General features: G+C 34.0%; 1 protein-coding gene and 1 long non-coding RNA gene across 6 annotated transcripts in view; one reads left to right on the top strand and one right to left on the bottom strand.

Annotated features, from left to right (window-relative positions):
* Positions 1–16,153, top strand: part of LOC121377386 (regulating synaptic membrane exocytosis protein 2-like) — a 120,664-nt gene extending 104,511 nt beyond the window's left edge. For 4 of the 5 annotated variants that reach the window (XM_041505367.1, XM_041505368.1, XM_041505364.1 and 1 more), the window contains 9 exons: positions 195–328; positions 2,631–2,769; positions 3,587–3,723; positions 4,563–4,692; positions 5,814–6,043; positions 7,168–7,300; positions 10,624–10,841; positions 12,873–13,012; positions 14,339–16,153. In XM_041505367.1, coding sequence (XP_041361301.1) covers positions 195–328; positions 2,631–2,769; positions 3,587–3,723; positions 4,563–4,692; positions 5,814–6,043; positions 7,168–7,300; positions 10,624–10,841; positions 12,873–13,012; positions 14,339–14,557 — 1,480 coding nt within the window. In that variant the 3' untranslated portion in view covers positions 14,558–16,153. The remainder of the gene's footprint in view (positions 1–194; positions 329–2,630; positions 2,770–3,586; positions 3,724–4,562; positions 4,693–5,813; positions 6,044–7,167; positions 7,301–10,623; positions 10,842–12,872; positions 13,013–14,338) is intronic. The other variant, XM_041505365.1, reaches the window with a different exon arrangement.
* Positions 16,154–18,091: 1,938 nt separating this feature from the next.
* The window catches only part of LOC121377387, a 38,234-nt gene continuing 30,422 nt past the window's right edge, over positions 18,092–25,903 (bottom strand). The window contains exon 2 of the long non-coding RNA XR_005958611.1: positions 18,092–18,940. This is a non-coding gene — a long non-coding RNA (uncharacterized LOC121377387). The remainder of the gene's footprint in view (positions 18,941–25,903) is intronic.

Below are 25,903 nucleotides of genomic sequence, written 5' to 3'. Positions count from 1 at the left end.
CCCTACAAATATTTCCTCTATCCACCACTGACGACTGTTTTGTTTATTTTTACCCTTAGTCCTTTCCCCAAAAAATATTTCCTCTATCCACCACTGACAACTGTTTTGTTTATTTTTACCCTTAGTCCTTTCCCCCAAAAATATTTCCTCTATCCCCGCCCCCTTATGACTGTTTTGTTTATTTTCATTTGTAGGACACAAGCTGTAGGGGGTGTTCGGAGCGTGCACGCCAGATCTGCCGGCGGAACCCCCCAGTCCACACCTTCCCCGAAGAAGAGACAGCTACCAGCAATACCTCTTGAGGCTCAGATGGCCAGCAGAGATCGAGGTGTGCACTCGTTAAAGAGACAGACCCTAGTTTTTAAACACTATGACATATATATAATATAGTACATATAATATTGCCAGCAAAGATCGAGATGTGCACTCGTTAAAGAAACAGACCCTAGTTTTTAAACACTATGACATATATATAATATAGTACATATAATATAGCAAGCAGAGATCGAGGTGTGCACTCTTTAAAGAGACAGACCCTAATTTTTAAACACTATGACATATATATAATATAGTACATATAATATGGCCAGCAAAGATCGAGGTGTGCACTCGTTAAAGAGACAGACCCTAGTTTTTAAACACTATGACATATATATAATATAGTACATATAATATGGCCAGCAAAGATCGAGATGTGCACTCGTTAAAGAAACAGACCCTAGTTTTTAAACACTATGACATATATATAATATAGTACATATAATATAGCAAGCAGAGATCGAGGTGTGCACTCGTTAAAGAGACAGACCCTAGTTTTTAAACACTATGACATATATATAATATAGTACATATAATATGGCCAGGAGAGATCGAGGTGTGCACTCGTTAAAGAAACAGACCCTAATTTTTAAACACTATGACATATATATAATATAGTACATATAATATGGCCAGCAGAGATCAAGGTGTGTGCACTCGTTAAAGAGACAGACACGTAACATTTTGTTCGGTATCGCATCGCCATTTGCTCCGCAAGTTTCAGAGATTGATACACAATTTTAAAACATTAAACAGTTTTTTCTAATCAATTTTCAGTTCACTAGAAATATTGCTAATCAAGATTTTAAAAAACAAAATGTTCTCTGGCAGACCCTAGTTTTTAAACAATATGACTTATATATAATATAGTACATATAATATGGTCTGCAGGGACCAAGGTGTGCACACTTTAAAGTAACATATTTTTCACTATTAGAGCCATTTTTGGTAATTGAAATTACCGGTAGACATTACTGACATTTTATTGTTTAGATTAACCATTTCTTTAGATCCAAAGTGTTTCTGGTCATTTTGGTGTTTGTAATATGACGAAATGCAAGTTATTATGATTCTAAAATCATGAAATGCAGTTTACTATGATTCTAAAATCATGAAAGGCAATTTACTATGATTCTAAAATCATGAAATGCAGTTTACTATGATTCTAAAATCATGAAATGCAGTTTACTATGATTCTAAAATCATGAAATGCAATTTACTATGATTCTAAAATCATGAAATGCAGTTTACTATGATTCTAAAATCATGAAATGCAATTTACTATGATTCTAAAATCATGAAATGCAGTTTACTATGATTCTAAAATCATGAAGTGCAGTTTACTATGATTCTAAAATCATGAAATGCAATTTACTATGATTCTAAAATCATGAAGTGCAGTTTACTATGATTCTAAAAATGTACATACCTTTGAAAAGTAATGGTTAATGAGATGAGCGCTAGTCTATTTTAGAGGCCATTTCCCCTTGTTTAAGATGTTTGTTGATTATAATCACACTTACTTGAAACTAGGGTATGTGATTTTAACTAACAAGTCACTGCCTAATCTTTGCAGTTTACATAATTTTAGCAAATATTTTATCATTCAGAAACCACAAAATCATTTAACTGTTCATGTAATATAGTACGTATAATATGGCCAGCAGAGACCGAGGTGTGCACACTTTAACAAGTCAGTGTTTTCCCTAATATTATTTTTGTATTGTGTTACTGAGTAGCAGGGGTGGGGAAAACCCCTTTTTTCTCAGTCTGGGACCGATTCTCGATCTCTGAGACCAAAATTGTTTTACTCTGTGAGTAAGCAGTTTTCTCTTTTTATTATTCAGTTACTCAGTGAGTAGGCAGTTTTCTCTTTTACTCAATTACTTAGTGAGTAGGCAGTTTTCTCTTTTGCTCAATTACTTAGTGAGTAGGCAGTTTTCTTTTTGTATTATTCAGTTACTCAGTGAGTAGGCAGTTTTCTCTTTTTATTATTCAGTTACTCAGTGAGTAGGCAGTTTTCTCTTTTTATTATTCAGTTACTCAGTGAGTAGGTAGTTTTCTCTTTTTATTATTTAGTTTTTCTTAGTGGGTCAGGTTAGAGTAAAGAGTTTGTGTTAAAGGTTTGCCTGATAATTGTGAGTTCCGTGTTGATGTTCCTTAGTGGGTCAGGTTAGAGTAAAGAGTTTGTGTTAAAGGTTTGCCTGATAATTGTGAGTTTCGTGTTGATGTTCCTTAGTGGGTCAGGTTTGAGTAAAGAGTTTGTGTTAAAGGTTTGCCTGATAATTGTGAGTTTCGTGTTGATGTTCTAGTAACTCAAGATCTAGAAGAACGAGCTCGCCTGATGAAGATGAAGATGAAGATGGGTGGAAGTCCTAGCAGACACGGGTCAAACTATCCACAGTCCGACAGCGAGGCATATTATTCTAGACATGACAAGTACTTAGATAGGTAACTACTCAAAAAAAAAAAAAAAAAATTATTATTACTAAAAAAACGAAAAAAAATATTATTATTATTATTAATATATATATATTTTTTTTTTATCTCTGTTTGCTGCATGACACCAGATTGTTTGGTATTGAGCAATAAACTGTTTTGAAATTGAATTGAATCAATGAACTATCCCCAGATAAAACCGGACACTTCGGGATCTGGACAAAATACTTGGTCCTATGGATGTCTAGTTTAGATGGGGTTCACTTTACTTGTTTTCTATTAGGGTCTCCACGAGTACTCGAGTACTCGGGCACGGGTCGTGTCTAACAAGACTCTAGTCCGTTCACAGGACTCGAGTACCCATGCAAGGAATAGAATAGGATAAATATTAACGTACCTATATCCAATTAAGGTTCAAACACTGTGCAAGGAAGATAATTTTCATTTAATTATATTTTATACTTCATTTTGCCATATGCTTGCAGCCAGTTACATTAATTACAGGGCTATGAGAATGTCTGCAATGCAATACAATGGCATGATTTGGCATCCATGTTCAGCGCTGAAATTAAGATACATAATACTATTTTACTTTATTCCTTAGTCTTATTATCATCTAGTGTAAGTGTCAAGTACTCAAGTTCGGGTCAAGTTTAACCCTGAAGTATTTGAGTCCCATATTTTGGACTCATGGAGGTCCTATTTTCTATATGAAACATTAATTTGTCTAAATCATAGCTTCTAAGTCATTCATTAAGGCACACAATATTTTTTAATTAACTTCTGTGAGATTACAATTTAAACATTTCACATTTGATATTTTCTTTAGGTCAAAAGAACGTGGCAAGTCAAGAGAGCGGGGCGTGTCAATGGATCGTAACCGACGGGAACATGGTCGAGACAGGATGGACCGTGGCTATGACAGGGGCAGAGACCCTGAAAGAGGAAACAGAAGTAGGAGAAAAGGTTTATATTGAATCTCAAAGTTTTGCTGACATAGTGCAGTGATCAAAATACTGCTGTTCCAACTGTGTTTTTTCTGGTCAACATCAGGGACCGGGAGATTAAAAATTGTTTGCTATCTCGTAGGACTGGCAGTTATTATGATCATTTGTTTGGCCTGGCAGATTTTGATTCAGTCTGACAGAATTTGTAGTTTGTTGAATGCAAAAATCTTTTACAGAGAAGGGGTAATCTTTATCACTAAAAATTCACCAAAGGAAAACATATAAAAACATACAAACGTAACCATGCTCTATTTTGCGTATAAACTTTGATCATGTTTGGTCCGACAGATTTTTTATTCAGTCCAACAGAATTTGTAGCTTGTTGGACAGAATTTCAGCCAGTTTCAACCTCTGTAGTGAATGTAAACATATTTTACAGAGATGGGGTAATCTTTATCAATCAAAATTTATTAGGAAGAGATGTCGAGCTTTTAATATTTAAGCATATTCACCAAAGGAAAATATACAAAAACACACAGAACCAGAAAAATGTAACCATGCTCTAGATGAAGGAAAAGTATATACAAATGTATTTTTGTCTCGTCCTTTACGAAATAAAACAGCAAGACGATGGTATAACCTTCCTGATGGCTGTGGTAGCAATGACAGCAATGTTTGCATTAAAGTTTCTAGTTTAAATAATTTTCTCACAAACTACAAGTCCTTTGATATCAATGAAACTTGGTTTTTTAGTTGCACTTAAAACATTTATGGTGAGCAAGAAATTTAATTCAGCAATTGTCTTGTAAATATTTATTGTGACTTTTTTTTTTAAATATTTGTTTGATTTTGGTTTAGAATTCAGTCCAGATGTGTCTGATGACGTGGCCAGTGATGTTTCTGAAACGAGTGACATGTCGGAGGTGTCAAAGGTCAGCACGATTAGTGTGAGGTCAACGCAGTCAGAGCGACCTCATCGCAGACTGAGGTAATTATTTTATTTTTACCAGGGCGGGAGGGACATAGCCCAGTGGTAAAATGCTCGCTTGATGCGCAGTCTCTCTAGGATCGATCCCCATTGGTAGGCCCATTGGGCCACTAACTGTATATCAAGTACCATGGTATGTGCTATTCTGTCTTTTTTATTCAAATAACCAATATATATATTTATCATCCATTAAAGGCTTTTGTAGGAGATATCGCTGGCACTATAATTTGCGATATTCTCCAAGGAGATATCGCTTCTTTTGTTACGTCACTATGTATGATTCAGTGTTAAACCTATCATTAGTGACGTCACGCCACTGTTGTTCTGCTAGTTAATGAGTCTTCCGCTGCCAAATATAGTGACATTCAACCCACATTACTGACATTGTTTACAACTGTCGCAGAGGAAAAAAATTATAATGGATGATAAAAAGAATACCCCCTTGGTTCTTGTGATATCATAATTTATCAGCACTTAGCAAGCCTTGGATTTCATAGTTTTATCAACCCGTGCTGATAAATTATGATATCACAAGACACTCGGGGTGTATCCTCTATTTATAAAAATATTGGATTATGCAATATTTGTATTGGTTTAATGCCAAAAGGTTCTGTGCAACAGAATAATATGCATATAACTGATTTATGCTATAAACCGATATGCAATTAAGTGGATTCGACTGTATTTGAATTGCGCTAAAATTTAAGATGGCAAATATTTTCTGATTTACGTAACTTGGTTTAAACAATATTTATTACCCATTAAATATGCGGTTCAGGGGCGTAGTGTGATCTTAACCTGGGGGGGTTCGAATATGAATCAAGTGGACCATTTTTCTATTTAGTTTTTGCACCATCAGAAACTCCATATGTATAAACCTGTATGTTTTAGTTCTGAAAGCAAACCATTTGTTTCAGCAGGGAGTTCATCCGAACCCCCCGAACCCCCCCCCCCCAGCCTACGCCCCTGAGGTTTAGGGATCAGCCAACAGGCATGAGTCTGTATTAAAGCCTCTCCCTACATTTTTCAAATAAAAAGACATACAGCCAAGATGACAAATTTAATAAATTGATATTTGTAAACAAAGACAAATGAAGTGAAAAACTTGTGTTTTTTCTCAGCGAGTTCACCCAGAAGATGGAGAGTAAGACAACGATCCCTCGGTCGCGGCCGGTGGTCCGCAGCACCAACAATGACACGCCCAGCTACGACAAGAATGATGGCAGCATGTCCGACTCTGCCGTGTCGTCAAGCCTAACTGAGGGACGTAAACGCCGGCCGAGTCTCAGTCACAAAATGGCCTCGTTTGTCGGTCTCAACCGGAGAAGTAGCAGTGCCACACAGTTAGCAGGTAAATTAATACACGTGTCTGATTTGGCAAACAGGAGGGCCGCAAACGCCGGCCTAGTCTCAATCACAAAGTGGCCTCGTTCATCGGTCTCAACCGGAGAAGTAGCAGTGCCACACAGTTAGCAGGTAAATTAATACACGTGTCTGATTTGGCAAACAGGAGGGCCGCAAACACCAGCCCAGTCTCAGTCACAAAGTGGCCTCGTTTGTTGGTCTGAATCGGAGAAGTAGCAGTGCCACACAGTTAGCAGGTAATACTGGTCTTAAATTTGTCAAATAGGAAGGCAAGGCCGTTTGGCTTGCACTAATGGAGATTTGGGAGAGGGGGAAATTATGACCAAAAGGCAAAATTAACAACTCTGTTAACCGGAGAAGTAGAAGTGCAACACAATTAGCCGGTAAAACATGTCTCGAATTTGGCAAATAGAAGAGCAGGGCCATTTGGCTTGCTCTAATGGAGATTTGTGGGGTAGGGGTTGGAGGGGGATTATGGCCAGAAGGCAAGGCAACAAAGCAAAAGTGACAGTCTAACACAATTAGCAGGTAAAACACGTCTCGAATTTGACAAATAGGAGGGCAAGACCATTTGGCATGCACTAATGGAGTTTTGGGGTGTTTTGTTTAACAACACCACTAGAGCACATTGATTTATTAATCATTGGTTATTGGATGTCAAACATTTGGTAATTGTTACATATAGTCTTTGCCGATTCACACAGTTTATAAATGAATTTTTTTTCATACCCTTATGAATGTAAAAACAAATAATAGACATTATTACCCATATGGTTAAAAATATCTTGGTACATATCAAAGTGATACATCCCACTAGAATGCCAAATGGGACGTAACACTTCGTCATTACATGATGACTTCATTGATTGGCGCACTACAACATAAACCAAACGAGTCGAGTGATATAAATTAAGATCGGTTACGAGTAATAAATAGGATATTAACATCACTACCATTTCGTATGATGTTTATGTCCCTTGTGAAATAATTTTCATTATCACTTGCTAAAGCTCGTGACAAACTGACAATTATTTCACTCGGGACATAAACATGATACGACATGGAAGCTCGTTTAATATGCTATAAATTGTTAAATGACTTTAATTGCAGAGAAGAAGAAGAATGCTTTCCAGCGGAGTGAGGAAGTTGGGCCGGTAGATCTCCGGGGTGGAATGTCCAAACAGGCCAGCAAGGACTCGACTGACGGCAGCGTGGGCAGTATTAGTAGTGACTCCTCCAGTGTGTAAGTAAACAGACCCTAGTTTCAACCTGTAAAAATGGACCCTAACTTTAGTTGTTACTTTTCAAGGCACAGACCCTAGTTTCAACCTGTAAAAACGGACCCTAAGTTTAGAAGTTACATTTAAAGTCACAGACCCTAGTTTCAACCTGTAAAAACAGACCCTAAGTTTAGTTCTTACTCTTAAAGGCACAGACCCTAGTTTCAACCCATAAAAACAGATCCTAAGTTTAGAAGTTACATTTAAAGTCACAGACCCTAGTTTCAATATGTAAAAACAGACCCTAAGTTTAGTTGTGATACTTAAAGGAGCAGACCCTAGTTTCAACCCTAAGTTTTGTAAAATCTACAAACCTGTAACATATTTGGATAAAGTTACACGTCCTCTCTAAAACATTCCTACAAATGCCCCTGAAATAAAAATAAAAATATTTTAAGGAAATAGAACAATAGGTTGAATATTTGTTAGATACCAAATAGCTGTAGTTTAAAATGGGCTGAAGTCTTATTAAACAAACCTTCCTTTCCTTTACTCACTCTCTAGGCTAGTAATCATTTGTCAGACACCAAATAACCACAGTTTAAAATGTGCTGAAGTCTTATTAAACAAACCTTCCTTTCCTTTACTCACTCTTTAGGCTAGCAATCATTTGTCAGACACCAAATAACCACAGTTTAAAATGTGCTGAAGTCTTATTAAACAAACCTTCCTTTCCTTTACTCACTCTCTAGGCTAGTAATCATTTGTCAGACACCAAATAACCACAGTTTAAAATGTGCTGAAGTCTTATTAAACAAACCTTCCTTTCCTTTACTCACTCTCTAGGCTAGTAATCATTTGTCAGACACCAAATAACCACAGTTTAAAATGTGCTGAAGTCTTATTAAACAAACCTTCCTTTCCTTTACTCACTCTCTAGGCTAGTAATCATTTGTCAGACACCGAATAACCGTAGTTTAAAATGTGCTGAAGTCTTATTAAACAAACCTTCCTTTCCTTTACTCACTCTCTAGGCTAGTAATCATTTGTCAGACACCGAATAACCACAGTTTAAAATGTGCTGAAGTCTTATTAAACAAACCTTCCTTTCCTTTACTCACTCTCTAGGCTAGTAATCATTTGTTAGTCACCAAATAACCATAGTTTAAAATGTGCTGAAGTCTTATTAAACAAACCTTCCTTTCCTTTACTCACTCTCTAGGCTAATAATCATTTGTTAGTCACCAAATAACCACAGTTTAAAATGTGCTGAAGTCTTATTAAACAAACCTTCCTTTCATTTACTCACTCTCTAGGCTAATAATCATTTGTTAGTCACCAAATAACCACAGTTTAAAATGTGCTGAAGTCTTATTAAACAAACCTTCCTTTCCTTTACTCACTCTCTAGGCTAGTAATCATTTGTTAGTCACCAAATAACCATAGTTTAAAATGTGCTGAAGTCTTATTAAACAAACCTTCCATTCCTTTACTCACTCTCTAGGCTAATAATCATTTGTTAGTCACCAAATAACCACAGTTTAAAATGTGCTGAAGTCTTATTAAACAAACCTTCCTTTCCTTTACTCACTCTCTAGGCTAGTAATCATTTGTTAGTCACCAAATAACCATAGTTTAAAATGTGCTGAAGTCTTATTAAACAAACCTTCCTTTCCTTTACTCACTCTCTAGGCTACTAATCATTTGTTAGTCGCCAAATAACCATAGTTTAAAATGTGCTGAAGTCTTATTAAACAAACCTTCCTTTCCTTTACTCACTCTCTAGGCTAGTAATCATTTGTTAGTCACCAAATAACCACAGTTTAAAATGTGCTGAAGTCTTATTAAACAAACCTTCCTTTCCTTTACTCACTCTCTAGGCTAGTAATCATTTGTTAGTCACCAAATAACCACAGTTTAAAATGTGCTGAAGTCTTATTAAACAAACCTTCCTTTCCTTTACTCACTCTCTAGGCTAGTAATCATTTGTTAGTCACCAAATAACCACAGTTTAAAATGTGCTGAAGTCTTATTAAACAAACCTTCCTTTCCTTTACTCACTCTCTAGGCTAGTAATCATTTGTTAGTCACCAAATAACCATAGTTTAAAATGTGCTGAAGTCTTATTAAACAAACCTTCCTTTCATTTACTCACTCTCTAGGCTAATAATCATTTGTCAGACACCAAACAACCATAGTTTAAAATGTTTTGAGGTGAGAAACTGTCCAAGTGTTTAAGTAATCATTTGTTAGACACGAAATAGCCGTAGTTTAAAATGTTTTGAGATGAGAAATTGTCCAAGTGTTTAAGTAATCATTTGTGAGACACCAAAATAACCATAGTTTAAAATGTTTTGAGATGAGAAACAGCCCAAGTTTTTAAGTAATCATTTGTCAGACACCAAATGGCCGTAGTTTAAAATGTGCTGAGATCATATTAAACCTTTCTTTCCTTTACTCACTCTCTAGGCTAGTGAATATCTGTTAGACACAAAATAGACATAGTTTAAAATGTGCTGAAATCTTATTAGTGCCTTGTCTGTCTGTCTGTCTGTCTGTCCATCCATCTGTCCAACATATAGTTTTCTGGACATTTGTTTTCACAATGCCTCAAAATAATGTGTATAGCTTTATCATGTACTGTTTTGATTTTCATGACAAAATTATGGCCCTTGAATTTAAGAGATATCAGAAACAGCCCAAGTGTTTAAGTAATTATTTGTTATTCACCAAATAGCCGAAGTTTAAAATGTGCTGAGGTCTTACTAAACAAACCTACCTTTCCTTTACTCACTCTCTAGGCTAGTAATCATTTGTCAGACACCGAATAACCATAGTTTAAAATGTTTTGAGGTGAGAAACTGTCCAAGTGTTTAAGTAATCATTTGTTAAGACACCAAATCACCATAGTTTAAAGGGACATTTCTGAGTTTGCTGCATTGTAAGATGTTTCCGACTAATAAAATATTTCTACGATTACACTTACTTATTACATATATTATCTTGTTTAGAATATCAGTGTCTGTATATTCAATGTGTTTCTGGTCATCTTAATATTTGTAAGAAGCCCAAACTGGATTTTGTCTCAAATAATTTCGTACATACGAACAAAATATATTTTAGGAAATAAAATGAAATTTAACCTAGTACAAATATTAGAACGATCAGAAACATGTTTAATATACGGCCACTAATGTTTTATGCAAAAAATATATTTGTTATATAATTACAATTGTTAAAAAGTCTGCTAGTCGATAACATCTTAAAAATTGCAACAAACTTAGGACTGTCCCTTTAAAATGTGTTGAGATCTTACTAAACAAACCTTCCATTCCTTTCTTTTCAGACAATGGCTTCCCACGGGTGTGCGGCTCGGTCCAGAGGGACAGTTTGGGGACTTTGTTGAGGGACTCGGTCCGTCCCAACTCGTAGGTCGCCAGGTCCTTGGGTCCGCGTGTCTCGGGGAAATCCAACTCGGCCTCTATGACAGGAAGGGTCACCTCGAGGTTGAGGTTATTCGAGCAAGAGGGTTGTTGTCTAAACCTGGAGCTAGAGTTCTTCCAGGTTAGTACTTAAGAACAGTGGTGTGTTCAGGAGGTCGGGGCACTCGCCAAATGTTTGTCTTTTATCATTTAATATCGTCTAATGTCAGATTTATATAGACAATAACTTGCTAATGACGTCAGATATCTGCTTTATCCTGTGAAGGTAACTTACTTACTTACTTAATCCTCTTCATTTGCGGTCACACATAAGGCCGACACCAAAGAATGCCAATGTTGTCTGTCCATTGCAAGCTTCGGCACCTGGCCCAAACTCCACCCAAGAGCTTTCATCTCCCACTCCACCGATCTTCTCCAGGTCTCCTTGGGTCTCTTATTCTCTTGCCACCAGGGGTCCAGGTGAAGGTAAGAATGGAAAATTTATCATTCGGCCTAAACAAGATAAAGCAGATGTCTGACGTCATTAATTAGTTATTATCTTTATCCTGCAGATCATAAAAATTAAGGGGAAAAGCTATTATTTCTGTTATTTCATTCACATTGTACGATGACTTAGAAGTCAAATGAGCTATTTTGTAATGTAGCTATGCGTGTAACATCACATGAGTGACGTCAAAAGTCATATCCTGCTAGTAGAACCGGTGGTTGCAGGATAAAGAATATTAAAAATGAGCTTCCATTTCATATCATGTTTATGTCCCGAGTGAAATAATTTTCAATTGTCACAAGCTTTAGCAAGTGACAATGAAAATTATTTCACGAGGAATATAAACATGATACAAAATGGTATCGAGTTCTGATTTACAGAGGGTCTGGTTTTAACAGGTTTCACTGTATTAGCATTTATGAATGGTAAAACTACATTTCCATTTAAAAATGATTAGTAGTGAAGGCTTAAATGATTACCATGGAATGGCCTATAATTACAATAACTTGTGTATTTCAGCACTGTATGTGAAGGTTTAATTGATATTAGAACAATGATAACTTGTGTATTCTAGTGCCAATATTAGAATTACAATAACTTGTGTGTTTCAGCACTGTAGGTGAAGGTTTACCTGATATTAACCTTTAAACTACTGGATTAATTTTTGACAAAAAACACATTGAGTGGGTACAAGTTTATAATTTTTATTCGCATATATTCACTTAAATGTTTGATAAATACATGAAATAAAGTTCATATATGAATCTGTAAGTATTATTTTTGTGAGTTTTTGTAATTTTTATTATTTTTAGATCAGCTAATGGTGATTAAAATTAGGCAAAAAATCTAAAAAGTTGCGTTTACTTATGGGCATTTGTGGCCAGCTGTGCAGTATTTATGTCCATTATTCCCGATAACAGTGGTTTTCTGACCAGAATTTTTTTTTAAACCCAAACTACAATTTATATTGCAATATTTGGTGATTTTCGTTGTTGGTAAAACGATCAAATTTATTATCAAATTAGCTGTTACAATCAGCTATCGATCCCTGAAAATTACTGCGACGTGCCACCATTGTTGTCAAGCGAAAATACTTGCCGAAAACCACTTTTTGAACTCACAATTTCAAGGTATTTTCAATTGAAAAAATCAAAACAAAAGCCACCATTTTGAAAAAAAAACTTTTTTCTTTTATTATATTTCCGTTTCCGGTGAGTGTCGTGTGCAAAACGGCGGGAAATATGAATTGGGGAATGCACTATATACAGTATGTCGACTGACGTGACGTCGGGCGAGATATCTCGCCTGCAGTACTCAGAAGGTTAAAACAATGATAACTTGTGTATTTCAGTGCCAATATTAGAATTACAATAACTTGTGTATTTTAGCACTGTATGTGAAGGTTTAACCGATATTGGAACCATGATAACTTGTGTATTTCAGTGCCAATATTAGAATTACAATAACTTGTGTATTACAGCACCGTATGTGAAGGTTTACCCAATATTAGAACAATGATAACTTGTGTATTTCAGTGCCAATATTAAAATTACAATAACTTGTGTATTTACAGCACTGTATGTGAAAGTTTACCTGATATTAGAAAAATTATAACTTGTGTATTTCAGTGCCAGTATTAGAATTATAATAACTTGTGTATTTCAGCACCGTATGTGAAGGTTTACCTGATAGAGAACAAGACGTGTGTGGAGAAACAGAAGACGACGACGGCGAGAAGAACGCTCGACCCGCTCTACCAGCAGCAACTCGTCTTCAACGAGTCTTACCACGGCAGAATACTGCAGGTACAGTTGCCTCCCTTGATCAGTTTTAAAGGAGCAGTGACTCAAAGTTTAATTATGAAAAAAAATAAAAAATCCTGTGAAATGTAGATTCCTACTATGGCAGAATACTGCAGGTACAGTTGTCTCCCTTAATCCATCTTAACCTTTAGACTACTGGATTAATTTTTAACAAAAACCACGTTGAGTGGGTACAAGATTATAATTTTTACTCACATATATTCACTTAAATGTTTCATAAATACATGAAATAAAGTTCATATATGAATCGGTAAGTATTATTTTCGTGTCTTTTTTTGTAATTTTTATTATTTTAGATCGGCTAATGGTGATTAAAATTAGGCAAAAAATCGAAAAAGTTGCGTTTACTTACGGGCATTTGTGGCCAGCTGTCCAGTATTTATGTCCATTATTCCCGATAACAGTGGTTTTCTGACCAGAATTTTTTTTAAAACCCGAACTACGATTCATATTGCAATATTTGGTAATTTTCGTTGTTGGTAAAACGATCAAATTTATTATCAAATTAGCTGTTACAATCAGCTATCGATCCCTGAAAATTACCGCGACATGCCGCCATTGTTGTCAAGCGAAAATACTTGCCGAAAACCACTTTTTGAACTCAAAATTTCAAGGTATTTTCAATTGAAAAAATCAAAACAAAAACCACCATTTTGAAAAAAAATCTTTTTTCTTTAATTATATTTCCGTTTCCGGTGAGTGTCATGTGCAAAACGGCGGGAAATATGAATTGGGGAATGCACTGTATACAGTGTACAATATATCGACTGACGTGACGTCGGGCGAGATATCTCGCCTGCAGTAGTCAGAAGGTTAAAGGCACAGTCTTAAATTTTCATTATGACAAAAAATATTTATTTTGTCAAGTGAAATGTAAAGGTTCTTACTAGTCTTATCATGGCAGAATATTACAGGTTGGATGTCAGACACTTGGTCATTTTAACATATAGTCTTAGAGAGGAAACCCGCTACATTTTTTCATTAATAGAAAGGGATCTTTTATATGCACCATACCCACAGACAGGATAGCACATAACACAGCCTTTGATATACCAGTCGTGGAGCACTGGCTGGAATGAGAAATAGCCGAATGGGCAAAAAAACCATTAGAACTATTTATAGCCCTTAGAGTTGTTTTAATTGAGATACCCCAATCCCATAGCAGGTTATTTTTTAAGTACATTGTAACTATTTATAGCCCTTTAAGTTGTTTTAATTGGGATACCCCAAGCCCATAGCAGGTTATCTATAAATAAATACATTGTATAAGTTTAAATATTTGCATGTTTTTGTTCTTTTTCATTTTAGGTTACTGTGTGGGGTGATTATGGACGAATGGACAAAAAAGTGTTTATGGGTGTAGCCCAAATTCTACTGGCTGATTTAGATTTAAGCAACATTGTGATTGGCTGGTACAAACTGTTTACAACTTCCTCATTGGTTGGACACCATTCCTCTTCCTCTGGTCTTGCTCAATCGTCACGGGGTTCGACATCTTCTCTTGAAATACTAGGGTCAAGGTCATAGTAGTTGGAATCGCTCAGCCTCGGCTGATAATATAGTCACAGTCTCCGGGCACCAGTCGTCTCAAGCACAGGGCTCGAAAAACAATGGCTGCTTTACCACCTGATTTGTGCTTCATGGAGGAGAAGGAGAAGAATGTGCATGATCTGTTTTTCAAGCTGTATTTGTTTGGCGCAGTGTTTTCCAATGTTTCTCAACGTTATTTCTTCCTTGAACTGACAATTTTTTGTCCCATGCATTTTTTATTAAAAATAAAAGACTTATTGATGTAACAGAAAAAAACAATTTCAGCATCATTTTCAGTATATATGCCATCATGTGAGTCTTCACTTTAAAAGAGTTGGCCTAGATTATTATTATTATTTTTTTTTTTTAAACAATATTTATTCAGATAAATGAAGTGGATCGGCAGACAGGCAGTAGGCTTGTATAAATGCCTCTCCATAGACATTTAATACAGATATCACACGAGAAGGTTTTAGCGTTATTTGAAACCTTCTTATTTCATTATTTTAATGGCATTGTTGAATATTTCCAAGCAATCCTGACATGACTGAGATTACTATAAACATGTTATAGTTATCAGAACTACATGTGAAGAGTTTAGGTGCAAAACGCAATATATCCATTTGTAATTTTCAGTAAAAGTGATTTCTTAAATTGGCATATATCGCGTTTTGATAATAATAAAAAAAACGGGATTTACCCAATACAATTTCATACGGATCAATCACGTTTTGCAGCAAAACAGCGTGCCTACGATTAGCCCTTACTGACATACAATAATGGCTTTAATTAAAAACTAGAAAGAAAATGGTTTATATCGCGTTTTGCACCTGAACTCTTCATGTATTTCTTGGCACTTTTAACAGAACAAAGTACTTTGCTTGCAGTATGACTGATGTGATAATATTTTTAGTCTTTTTCGAATGGTACATTATGGTTATGCTATTCATAATTGTAGAGTTTATTTACTTAATTTGTTTCTTATGAGAAATGTGATTATAAAAAATGTATCACATAAGCAATTACTAATGGAATGGATTTTTTTCAACTATTCCTTCTTCATTACGTTAACTGTAGCAAGCAAGTATATAGGCCCAGAGAGAGTGATTTGTAATATGTCTTCTTTCTTCCTTTTTTAAAACTTTATACAAATTCTCATATGTATCAAAACGATTTCAGCTGCCGTTGAAAGGTCTTTTAATTGATGATTAACTGTAAATATTTATTGTAACCCTTGGATGATGATAATTAAGCTGTCGTGTGGTAGAACATTCTGTAAGGCTCACATTCCATTAACGTGATTCTGTTTGTGATTATCATTCACATTTCCACATGTGCTTTTCAATATCTGCATTTTCGCAAGCGGATTTCTATACAAAATTTAACTTTGTCAAAATATACTTTTAATATTGAATGCGTTTTCAATATTCGTGTTTTCGCAAGCTGATTTCTATACAAAATTTAACTTTGTCAAAATATACTTTTAATATTGAATGCGTTTTCAAGATCCGTGTTTTCGCAAGCTGATTTCTATGCAAAATTTAACATTGTCAAAATATACTTTTAATATTGAATGCGTTTTCAATATTCGTGTTTTCGCAAGCTGATTTCTATACAAAATTTAACATTGTCAAAGTGTACTTTTAACATTGAATGCATTTTCAATATTTTTTGTTTTCACAAGCAGATTGCTATATACAAAATTTAACATTGTCAAAGTGTACTTTTAATATTGAATGCATTTTCAATATCTGCATTTATGCAAGCAGATTGCTATATACAAAATTTAAATATTGTCAGAGTGTACATTTAATATTGAATGCATTTTCAATATCTGTGTTTTTGTAAGTGGATTTCTATTTTAAAAAAAGGTAACATTGTCAAAGTGTAGGCCTACTTTTAAGTCGCTAATAAATATTTTGCATTATGACATCACTGAAAAACCTGCGCGTAGAAAAATGGCTCATTTATCAACTTTGTTTTTAACACTCTAAATGCCCACATGCAGTATGGCTTATATGGAAAACGTACTGTGTATAGCACTGTCAATAAAATGCAAAATCACGTTAATGGAAAATGTGCCTAATCCACAGTAAAAGCAACATTTATAATTAGTCCGTGTTTAGCACTAAGAACATTGTACCGAGGCTGGAACAAGAACCAGTTCTAGTGACCTGTTAAATAATTATTTCTTGCATTTTTAGAGTTATGACTGAATTTAATTATTATTTGCATTTACCATGTAATATTTTAGAAAGAAAGATTAAGGTTTTTTCATAAACAAGGAGACATTTAAAAAGATCTGTATTGGCTATTAGCTATGTCTAAGAATTTAATGTATGGCCAAACTGAAAACCACACAAAGAAATTAATATATGACCAAATTTAAAACCGTATCATTTGATCTAACTTAACCAAGTCATAAAATCTTATCTTTTTTTAAAAAGACATTTAAAAAGGTCTGTATTGTGTGTACCTATGACTAAGAAATGAATGTATGGCCAGACTGAAAACCATATGACTAAGAAATTAATGTAAGACCAAATTAAAAACTAAATTAAAAACTCTATCATTTGATCTAACTTAACTAAGTCATAAAATCTTCTCTGTTTTGCCTTTTTTAAAGTGTAATGTGTTCTTCCTCTTAAAAGTGACAGACCCTAGTTTTTAAACACTACTGCATATTGTTCACTATTAGAGTCATTTTGAATAACTGAAATCAAATATTACTTACATTTTATTGTCTAGATTATCCATTTCCGTACATCTGAGTATTTCTGGTCATCCTGGTGTTTCTAATAACACAAAATCCATTTTTTTATATTTTAAAAAAATGTGTGTACATCTGAGAAATAACGGTTATGGAGAAAAGCCATAATCTATTTTTTAAGGGTATATCCCCATTTCAACATCACAAATTCTTCTTTCACTCTATTGCAACTTTATCGAGATGTCTTACAAGTTTGTAGATTATCATGCGTTGAAACTAGGGTCTGTGACTTTAATAATGCAATCTTTGTAATGCCTGTTTGCTGACACAATACATTTAACAAAATATTCAGTTTCACTCAGCCCAACATCCAACTTTTCAGGGATCATTTATCCTTCCACATTAAGACCCATTATATATGTGTGGAATTTAAATGCTTATTTACTGACGATTACAAAAAAAAAAAAAACGTACACATTTGTAAAATGATGGGTTAATCTACTTCTTTTATGGGATGGACCCACTTAAAGCAGTTTATAAATTTGTTAAGTGCTGAAATAAAGCGGCCTATAGATTAGGTAAACACACTGAAAGGAATACATACATCTCTTGTTGAAGTTTTATGGAATGCTTATTTACGAAACCTTTACCAAAAAAAAAAAAAAAAAAAACGTGTGTAAAATGATGGGCTAGTTTGCAGCAAATCAACTTCTGTTACTTCTGTAACCACCAAGAGTATGAAAGTGAACACTATAATCGTGTATTTTACAACTTCCATAACTGTTTCCCCTCCTATGCAAGTTTTAAAAATTAAGAAGAAATTGTAACAATTAGTTTATTATAGCCTAAAATCTAATGGATTTACAACAGTATAGGGCAATTAAAATAGATTCTTTTTTCTGTAAATTTGTCACAAAAGGTAGTATTCTGATGGGGAAAAAAGGGATCACACCAATATTAACAACCGAGTAACTGAAAACGAAGCCTTCGTCAGTAGTGTCAGGAAGTTAACTGTTGAAAACGAAGCCTTCATCAGTAGTGTCAGGAAGTTAATTGTTGAAAATTAAGCCTTCATCAGTAGTGTCAGGAAGTTAACTGTTGAAAACAAAGCTTTCGTCAGTAGTGTCAGGAAGTTAACTTGAAAACATAGCCCTCATCAGTAGTGTCAGGAAGTTAACTTGAAAACGAAGCCCTCATCAGTAGTGTCAGGAAGTTAACTGTTGAAAACGAAGCCCTCATCAGTAGTGTCAGGAAGTTAACTGTTGAAAACGAAGCCTTCATCAGTAGTGTCAGGAAGTTAATTGTTGAAAATTAAGCCTTCATCAGTAGTGTCAGGAAGTTAACTGTTGAAAACAAAGCCTTCGTCAGTAGTGTCAGGAAGTTAACTTGAAAACGAAACCCTCATCAGTAGTGTCAGGAAGTTAACTTGAAAACGAAGCCCTCATCAGTAGTGTCAGGAAGTTAACTTGAAAACGAAGCCCTCATCAGTAGTGTCAGGAAGTTAACTCTTGAAAACGAAGCCCTCATCAGTAGTTTCAGGAAATTAACTCTTAAAAACAAAGCCCTCATCAGTAGTTTTGGGAAATTAACTCTTGAAAACAAAGCCCTCATCAGTAGTTTCAGGAAATTAACTGTTGAAAACGAATCATTCTTCAGTAGTCAGGAAGTACCTGTGTAAGGAAGAGTACTCTCATTTAATTATAAAAAAACAACATAATTTTGTTCTATGCTTGCCTCTGGTTATATTATAGAGCTATGAGACATGTAGGGAAAACAAAGGTTGAATGTGTGGCATGCAATACAGTGGCATGATTTCACATCCATTTTCATAGCTGGAATTAAGATGCATAATGCTAGTTTACTTTATTCCTTAGTCTAGTATATATATATATATAGTCTCATTATCATCTAGTGTAAGTATCAGGTACTCGGGTCTGAGTCAGATTTTACCCTTGAGTACTCGGGTCCAATATTTTGGATTCATGGAGGCCCTAGTGTGTGCAATACCTAACTACAGAAAGTTAATTAATTCACGTGGGCTTTATCTGCATAGCTTTATTACAGGTTGAAAATTTTAACGACACTTTACATTATAGAAATAAAACAAGAAGAAGAAACATACACTTGTTTCAAGAAAATATTAAAGTGAAATGCAAAGCAAAGTTACATGTTTACATATTGACAGGTTATGTGTAATACTTTACTCTTTTTTTTTATGCCAAAATATAATATTTAAAAAAATACATAGGCTCTGAATATTAAAAGTATTATTATTCTGGCTCTGTATCCATAAATGTATTTTAGTCAAATGTATGAGTCTTAAATTAGTTTGCCAGTTTCATACTTTGACTTAAGTATGTTTATCAATGCAAAACCTGATCATTTGAAAGTATGTGAATGACGTCCATCTTTAATATAAGTAATCTAGAGAAAGCTCACGTCTGATTGGTTTAAAACATATAAGTGTGTGAATGTGTCCATGTTTATTATAAGTAATTTAGAGAAAGCTCACTTCTGATTGGTTTAAAACATAAAAGTGTGTGAATGGTGTCCATGTTTATTATAAGTAATCTAGAGAAAGCTCACTTCTCATTGGCTTAAACATTTTGAGATTAACCATAGTGTTATATTAGATACATTTTTATTGGCTGAGTTCAGTTGATTGTTGGTATTTCAAGTTTTCACAGTTCATTTGGTCTCATAAAATTGTCATTTTGTATATATAGATCACAACACTTGGGGATACAAAGTCTTGCCTTATTTAAAATATTCATTTGGACGGAGTGCTTGTGACATGCTGTTTTACTTGTTATCATTTATAAATTTTGTTCATAATTGTAAATGGTTTTTATTATTAAAATACCATTTTTTGTTTTCTCTCGAATAACATTTTGCATTCCAGTTTCAAATTGGGCTTGTAAATCTGACTTGAGGGAATTTTTAAAAAACCCACTTACTTCATTTTTCAGTATTTTAGTATATTTTGACCAATAGTCTTTTATGGCGTTGTGAATTTTTGCACTAGTATCTTGTTTATAGTATGAATTTTTGCACATTCCAAGGGTTTCTGAAGTTTGTGAAAGCTGAAAGATTTTGTCATGTGATTTAGGATATGTTAAAACTTGATGAAAAAATGCTTTCTAGAAGTTTGCAGTGTTTTAGAATTCTATAAGGAGAGTATCTATATAGCTAACAGCATATCTTTATAACATATATATTTGCATTAGTTCACAGTAGAGGTGTAACGATACGGGTAGTTTGTGATATAAGTAGGTCATGATATGAGTTGTTTGCGATATGGGTAGGTCACGGTGTGATAAATTTCCTGTTACATGGATCATACTACCTAAATTGGCTATTCTCTGTTTGTAGTCATTTTAAAAGTTTTTCAGCAAATAAAATATTTTTAACCCTTTTTTTAACTAAAATATTTATTATTTATTAACCCTTTAATGTTCAATGTACTCAAATAAGTGCATACTTCATAAGCATAAATACTATTTTCAAAAATAAAATATTTCTAATGAATAAGTACTGAGAATGTCCAGATACGCCTAATATCCTGAACATGAGTACAATTTATTTGAATGATTAAACTTATATTCGAAAAGAGCCAAGAATTTAAATGTCTACTCTTTTGTGTACAATTGGCACTTACGGCAACAATGCCTGATGACTAGGAAAATATCGTGATATATGCAGAGTGAATTAGAATGCAATATGATATGGTAAAACACTTGTTACACCTCTATTTCATGCATGTATTCAGACTATTTTAAGCTAAATATTGCAATACTTTTTACAGACAATAATATAACAAATATTGCAGATATCCCAATACTTTAAATTCACCAGTCATGATATACAATACATACTGTGATACTATATACATAAACAATGATACAGTAAATATTGTGATAATTTATATACACACCCCATAATACAATCAGTTTTATGATACTTTATATACATAGAAAGTAATATGATAAATATTACATTACTATATATATATATATATATATATATAAATGTAGCCCATAATATAAGACATATTGATATATACATGTATATATATGTATCGTATATATATATATATATATATATATATATATATACATGTATGTTATATACATAGTGATAATTTATATACATTATATCCATATATACATTATATATAGTAAATACTGCGTTACTTTATACATACAATGATAACAAAACATTTGTGATACGTAATCCATAATATAATAAATATTGTGATATTCTATAAATAGTAATATGATCAATATTACAATACTTAACATAGAACAATGAATAATATATACTCACAGAAAATTTTTCCTGTGCTGTTGTACCAGGTATAACGATAATGAAAGAAAAATCAGATTGTTTTCAACAAATTATTTATTACTTATTCGAAAAACATTATGAGACAATTTCCAGTTACGTAGTGTCCATATGAGTAAAACAATTTCAACCATTTACAAACTTTACAGTTGGTTTGAGACCGCATTATTTGGTGTACAGGAACATTTATCTGCGAGTATACATGTGTATACTAACGTCCAAAAGAAACTATACCAAGAAAAACTGATTTATTTTCCTTAATAATTTGAATAATGGAAATAAAATGGTGGTTAAATATATTTCTGCTTTTATGAAATAAAATTTTGTTCTCAGCATGCCAAAACACCACTCTCATGAATATACCAGTATATGTTTTAAACATACAGTAAAACCTCTGTAAACCGGAATTTCCTCAAAACCGGACATTTTTTATGGTCACTTTTTAAATATCTGTACATAAGAGAACCTCTCTAAACTGGATACCACTTAAAACCAGACTTTTTACTTGGTACTGAGGGTGTCCGGTTTAGAGGATTTTCACTGTTTTCTGTTTTTTCTTCAGTAGTCTCTTAGAATATTAGTATAGTTTGTTTTGGACGTCAGTATATATACAGACCATTATACAAACAAATATTGCAAGACTTGTCTTATTAGGATGTTGTTATTACAGCAATATTTATATTCAGATAACCAGTCTGTGTTAAGATATATAATGCAGAATTATGATATTATTACTGTCCTATGTGTAGTAGGGGTGGTTACATTCTCAATATTTTTCCATCTTTAACTAACATATAATTATTAAAACAACACACTGTTCTGATTTACTGCTGGCACAACTGGAATTGGTTTTGTTCAAAGTCGTGGTTTTAAGAAATAAAATTTTATTATTTAAAAACATTTCAGAAAAATCTAAAAGCAAAGCAATTTTGTTTACTTTTTCAAAGTACGTAGCTTTTATCACTTTTATTAAATGTATGTCTCCCCTCACAAAACCCTACATTAATAGTAAAAATATGAAAAAATAAAGAAATTGTCGATTAGTCTCATTTTCACCCAAAGTGGACAAAGCCAGTTATTGTTGTCATTCCATCGATGTAATAGTACAGTAATGCTAGGCTAAAACTACCAACTGTTACAACAGAGTTGGCCAACTTACCAATCTTTTGACTACTATGTCTGTTCAGTTGCTACTTTGAGCACTCTTACAACACCTACGACAAATTAGTTGTTAATCTGAGTACACCCGTCATAAGTTGGGAGTGGAGGGAATTTCAACACTGCCGTCGAGTTGGCCAACTGCCATGACAGTTGCTAGTCTGACCCTAGCATAAATCCACTATTATAACTAATGAGGGCCCATATTTTTAAAACTATCTTAGCAGTACAATATCGTTGTATGCTATGGCGTGTGTCATAGTGATATCATAGCCTACAATGGTTTTATGATATCACAGCACTAAGATAGCTTTGAAAATCTGTAGCTGTCTGGCAAATGTTACTTTTAAAGATCACACTGCAAAACAACAAAAATTATTAGTTGTTTTTACAGAATTTACTTTAAAAGAAATGAAGAAATAAGAATTCTTATATTGAATATCAGTACTTTTATAGAACTCATTTCAGGGCTTTAAATTGCACCACTGCATGAAGCTAAGGTGATAAATGCTGTGCTCAAAATAAGTATGTGCCCAAAATAAACAAGTCCAAATTAAGTACAAACATGCTGACCTCAAAATATTTCACCTCAAAACCACTGAATTAGCAGTTGTTGTTAATATTAGTGTACTAAAAAAGGCCAAGCTGTACTCAGAACAGACTAAAAACATATTGTGCCGACATTACGTAGATCTAAAGTCCTGCATATACAGTGAAACCCATCTAAACCGGACACCCTTGGGTCCAAGACAAATGTCCAGTTTAAGAGGGATCCGGTTTAGAGAGGTTAAGTTTTGTCCTAGTTTTTAGAAAGGGACTCTGTAAGACGTCGGGTTTACAGAGGGTCCGGTCTTGAGAGGTTTCACTGTATAGACCAAATATTCCTTATTTGTTTCTTAGTGCCTGAATTTTAATAGTTATTTATTTTAAAGAGACGGTCCTCGGTTTGTTGCCATTGTAACACGTTTTCAACTAACAGAGCATTTTTAACAGCTAAAATTACAGAATAAATAAAAAATTTAGTTTAAAATGTCAGTATCTCAGACTCTGTATACAAAGGACCGGCCTCGGTGGCGTCGTGGCAGGCCATCGGTCTACAGGCTGGTAGGTACTGGGTTCGGATCCCAGTCGAGGCATGGGATTTTTAATCCAAATACCGACTCCAAACCCTGAGTGAGTGCTCCGCAAGGCTCAATGGGTAGGTGTAAACCACTTGCACCGACCAGTGATCCATAACTGGTTCAACAAAAGCCATGGTTTGTGCTATCCTGCCTGTGGGAAGCACAAATAAAAGATCCCTTGCTGCCTGTCGTAAAGAAGAGTAGCCTATGTGGCGACAGCGGGTTTCCTCTAAAAACAGTGTCAGAATGACCATATGTTTGACGTCCAATAGCCGATGATAAGATTAAAAATCAATGTGCTCTAGTGGCGTCGTTAAATAAAACAAACTTTACTTTACTTTTACTGTATACAAAGTGTTTCTTGATATTCTAATGTTTATTGCAGGCCCTAATCTAGATTACACAAAGTGGGAGACGTAACTTCTCCCTATCCAGGAGAAAGGAGAGTCGTTTGATAAAACTAGGATAAGTGAAAATTTATCGGTACATTCCTCAATGTTTCGTCATGCTTCGCATTCAATCAGATACATTCTGAATGATACAGGCGGTTCGAATCGGGATATGTTTAGTCTACTTCTGGTAATAAAATTTAAGGAAAATAATTGAATTTTATCATTAAAAATACGATAGTATTAAGTAACTGATACTTGATGTGTCGTTATTATATTAAAATGAAAGTTATAACTTGTATTTTCTGACATTGCTGAAATTAATCTTGCTGATAACAAACAACACTTAAGATGTCACTGTAAACAAAGTTTGTAGTAGTCCAAACTGTATTTCATTTCCAAATAATTTTGTACGACCGAAAGTTAAAAAAAAGTATTAGGACATAAAATAAAATTTTAGCTACTACAAACATTAGGGTGACTAGAAACACATTCGATATACAGACACTGATGTTGTAAACATTAAATTGAATTCAAGATGTAAAGTGGGTGGGATGTAGCCCAGTGGTAAAGCGTTTGCCTGATGTGCGGTCGGTCTGGGATCGATACCCATTGGTGGGCCCATCAGGCTATTTCTCGTTCCAGCCAGTGCACCATGACTGGTATATCAAAGGCTGTGGTATCCCTTGCTACTTGCTACTGATGGAAAAATGTAGCAGGTTTCCTCTCTTTGACTGTATGTCAAAATTACCAAATATTTCACATCCAATAGCTTATGCTCTAGTGGTGTCATTAAACAAAAACAAACTTTAAACTCTCTTCTTCTTTTTTTTGATGTAACTTTAGTTGTTAAAAAGGATTTATTATGTGGAAATATGATATTTATTATATTGAAATATGTTATTTATTGCATGTATATGGAAATGTGTTATTTATTATATGGAAATGTGTTATTTATTATACGGAAATATGTTATTTATTATATGGAAATATGTTACAATAGTTGCAAACTCAGGACAGTCTCTTTATTGCCTGCATGGACTTTCATATTGTATTGTATTGTATTTCCCCCTTGTGATATGTAGCACCTTTTTACAAACCAGTGATGACAAGTCTGATTCTCCTGTTTTTGTCTTTTTGTTTTTGCATATGTTGCTTTTGTGCACTTTTTTTAATCACTTTACTTTCTTGGGCTGGCCCAACCTTTTATCGAGTATTGAGTTATATTTGTTATACATTTATCAAGTTTTACAGTTTTTATTGTGGATTTAAAATGTATATGTTATTATAATTGGAAATGTAATAATAATAATAATCATAATAATCATAATAATATTAATAAGGCTGAGTTTCTTGACTACCTCATCTATATGTGCAAGATACAGACACCTAAAAACAACAGAAACAAATTTGTCTCAACAACACTGTAATTTATAGAAACTGTATTTGTTTATTAAATTTCTCAGTAGTAACAGAATGTAATCTAACACATTTATTATGAGGGTTTTAAAGTCAAACTGAAAATCTAATTTAGGTCAGGTCATAGGGTTTAACGTGCACATTCAGAGCAAGCTGTTGTAGTGCACGCCTGTCATGGGTACAGGTGTCCACTTATACTGGC

Source organism: Gigantopelta aegis, chromosome 7 (genome assembly GCF_016097555.1).
Source record: "Gigantopelta aegis isolate Gae_Host chromosome 7, Gae_host_genome, whole genome shotgun sequence".
NCBI lineage: Eukaryota > Metazoa > Mollusca > Gastropoda > Neomphalida > Peltospiridae > Gigantopelta > Gigantopelta aegis.
The sequence above is the reverse complement of the archived record's forward strand: the minus strand, read 5'-3'. Positions and strand labels throughout refer to the sequence as shown.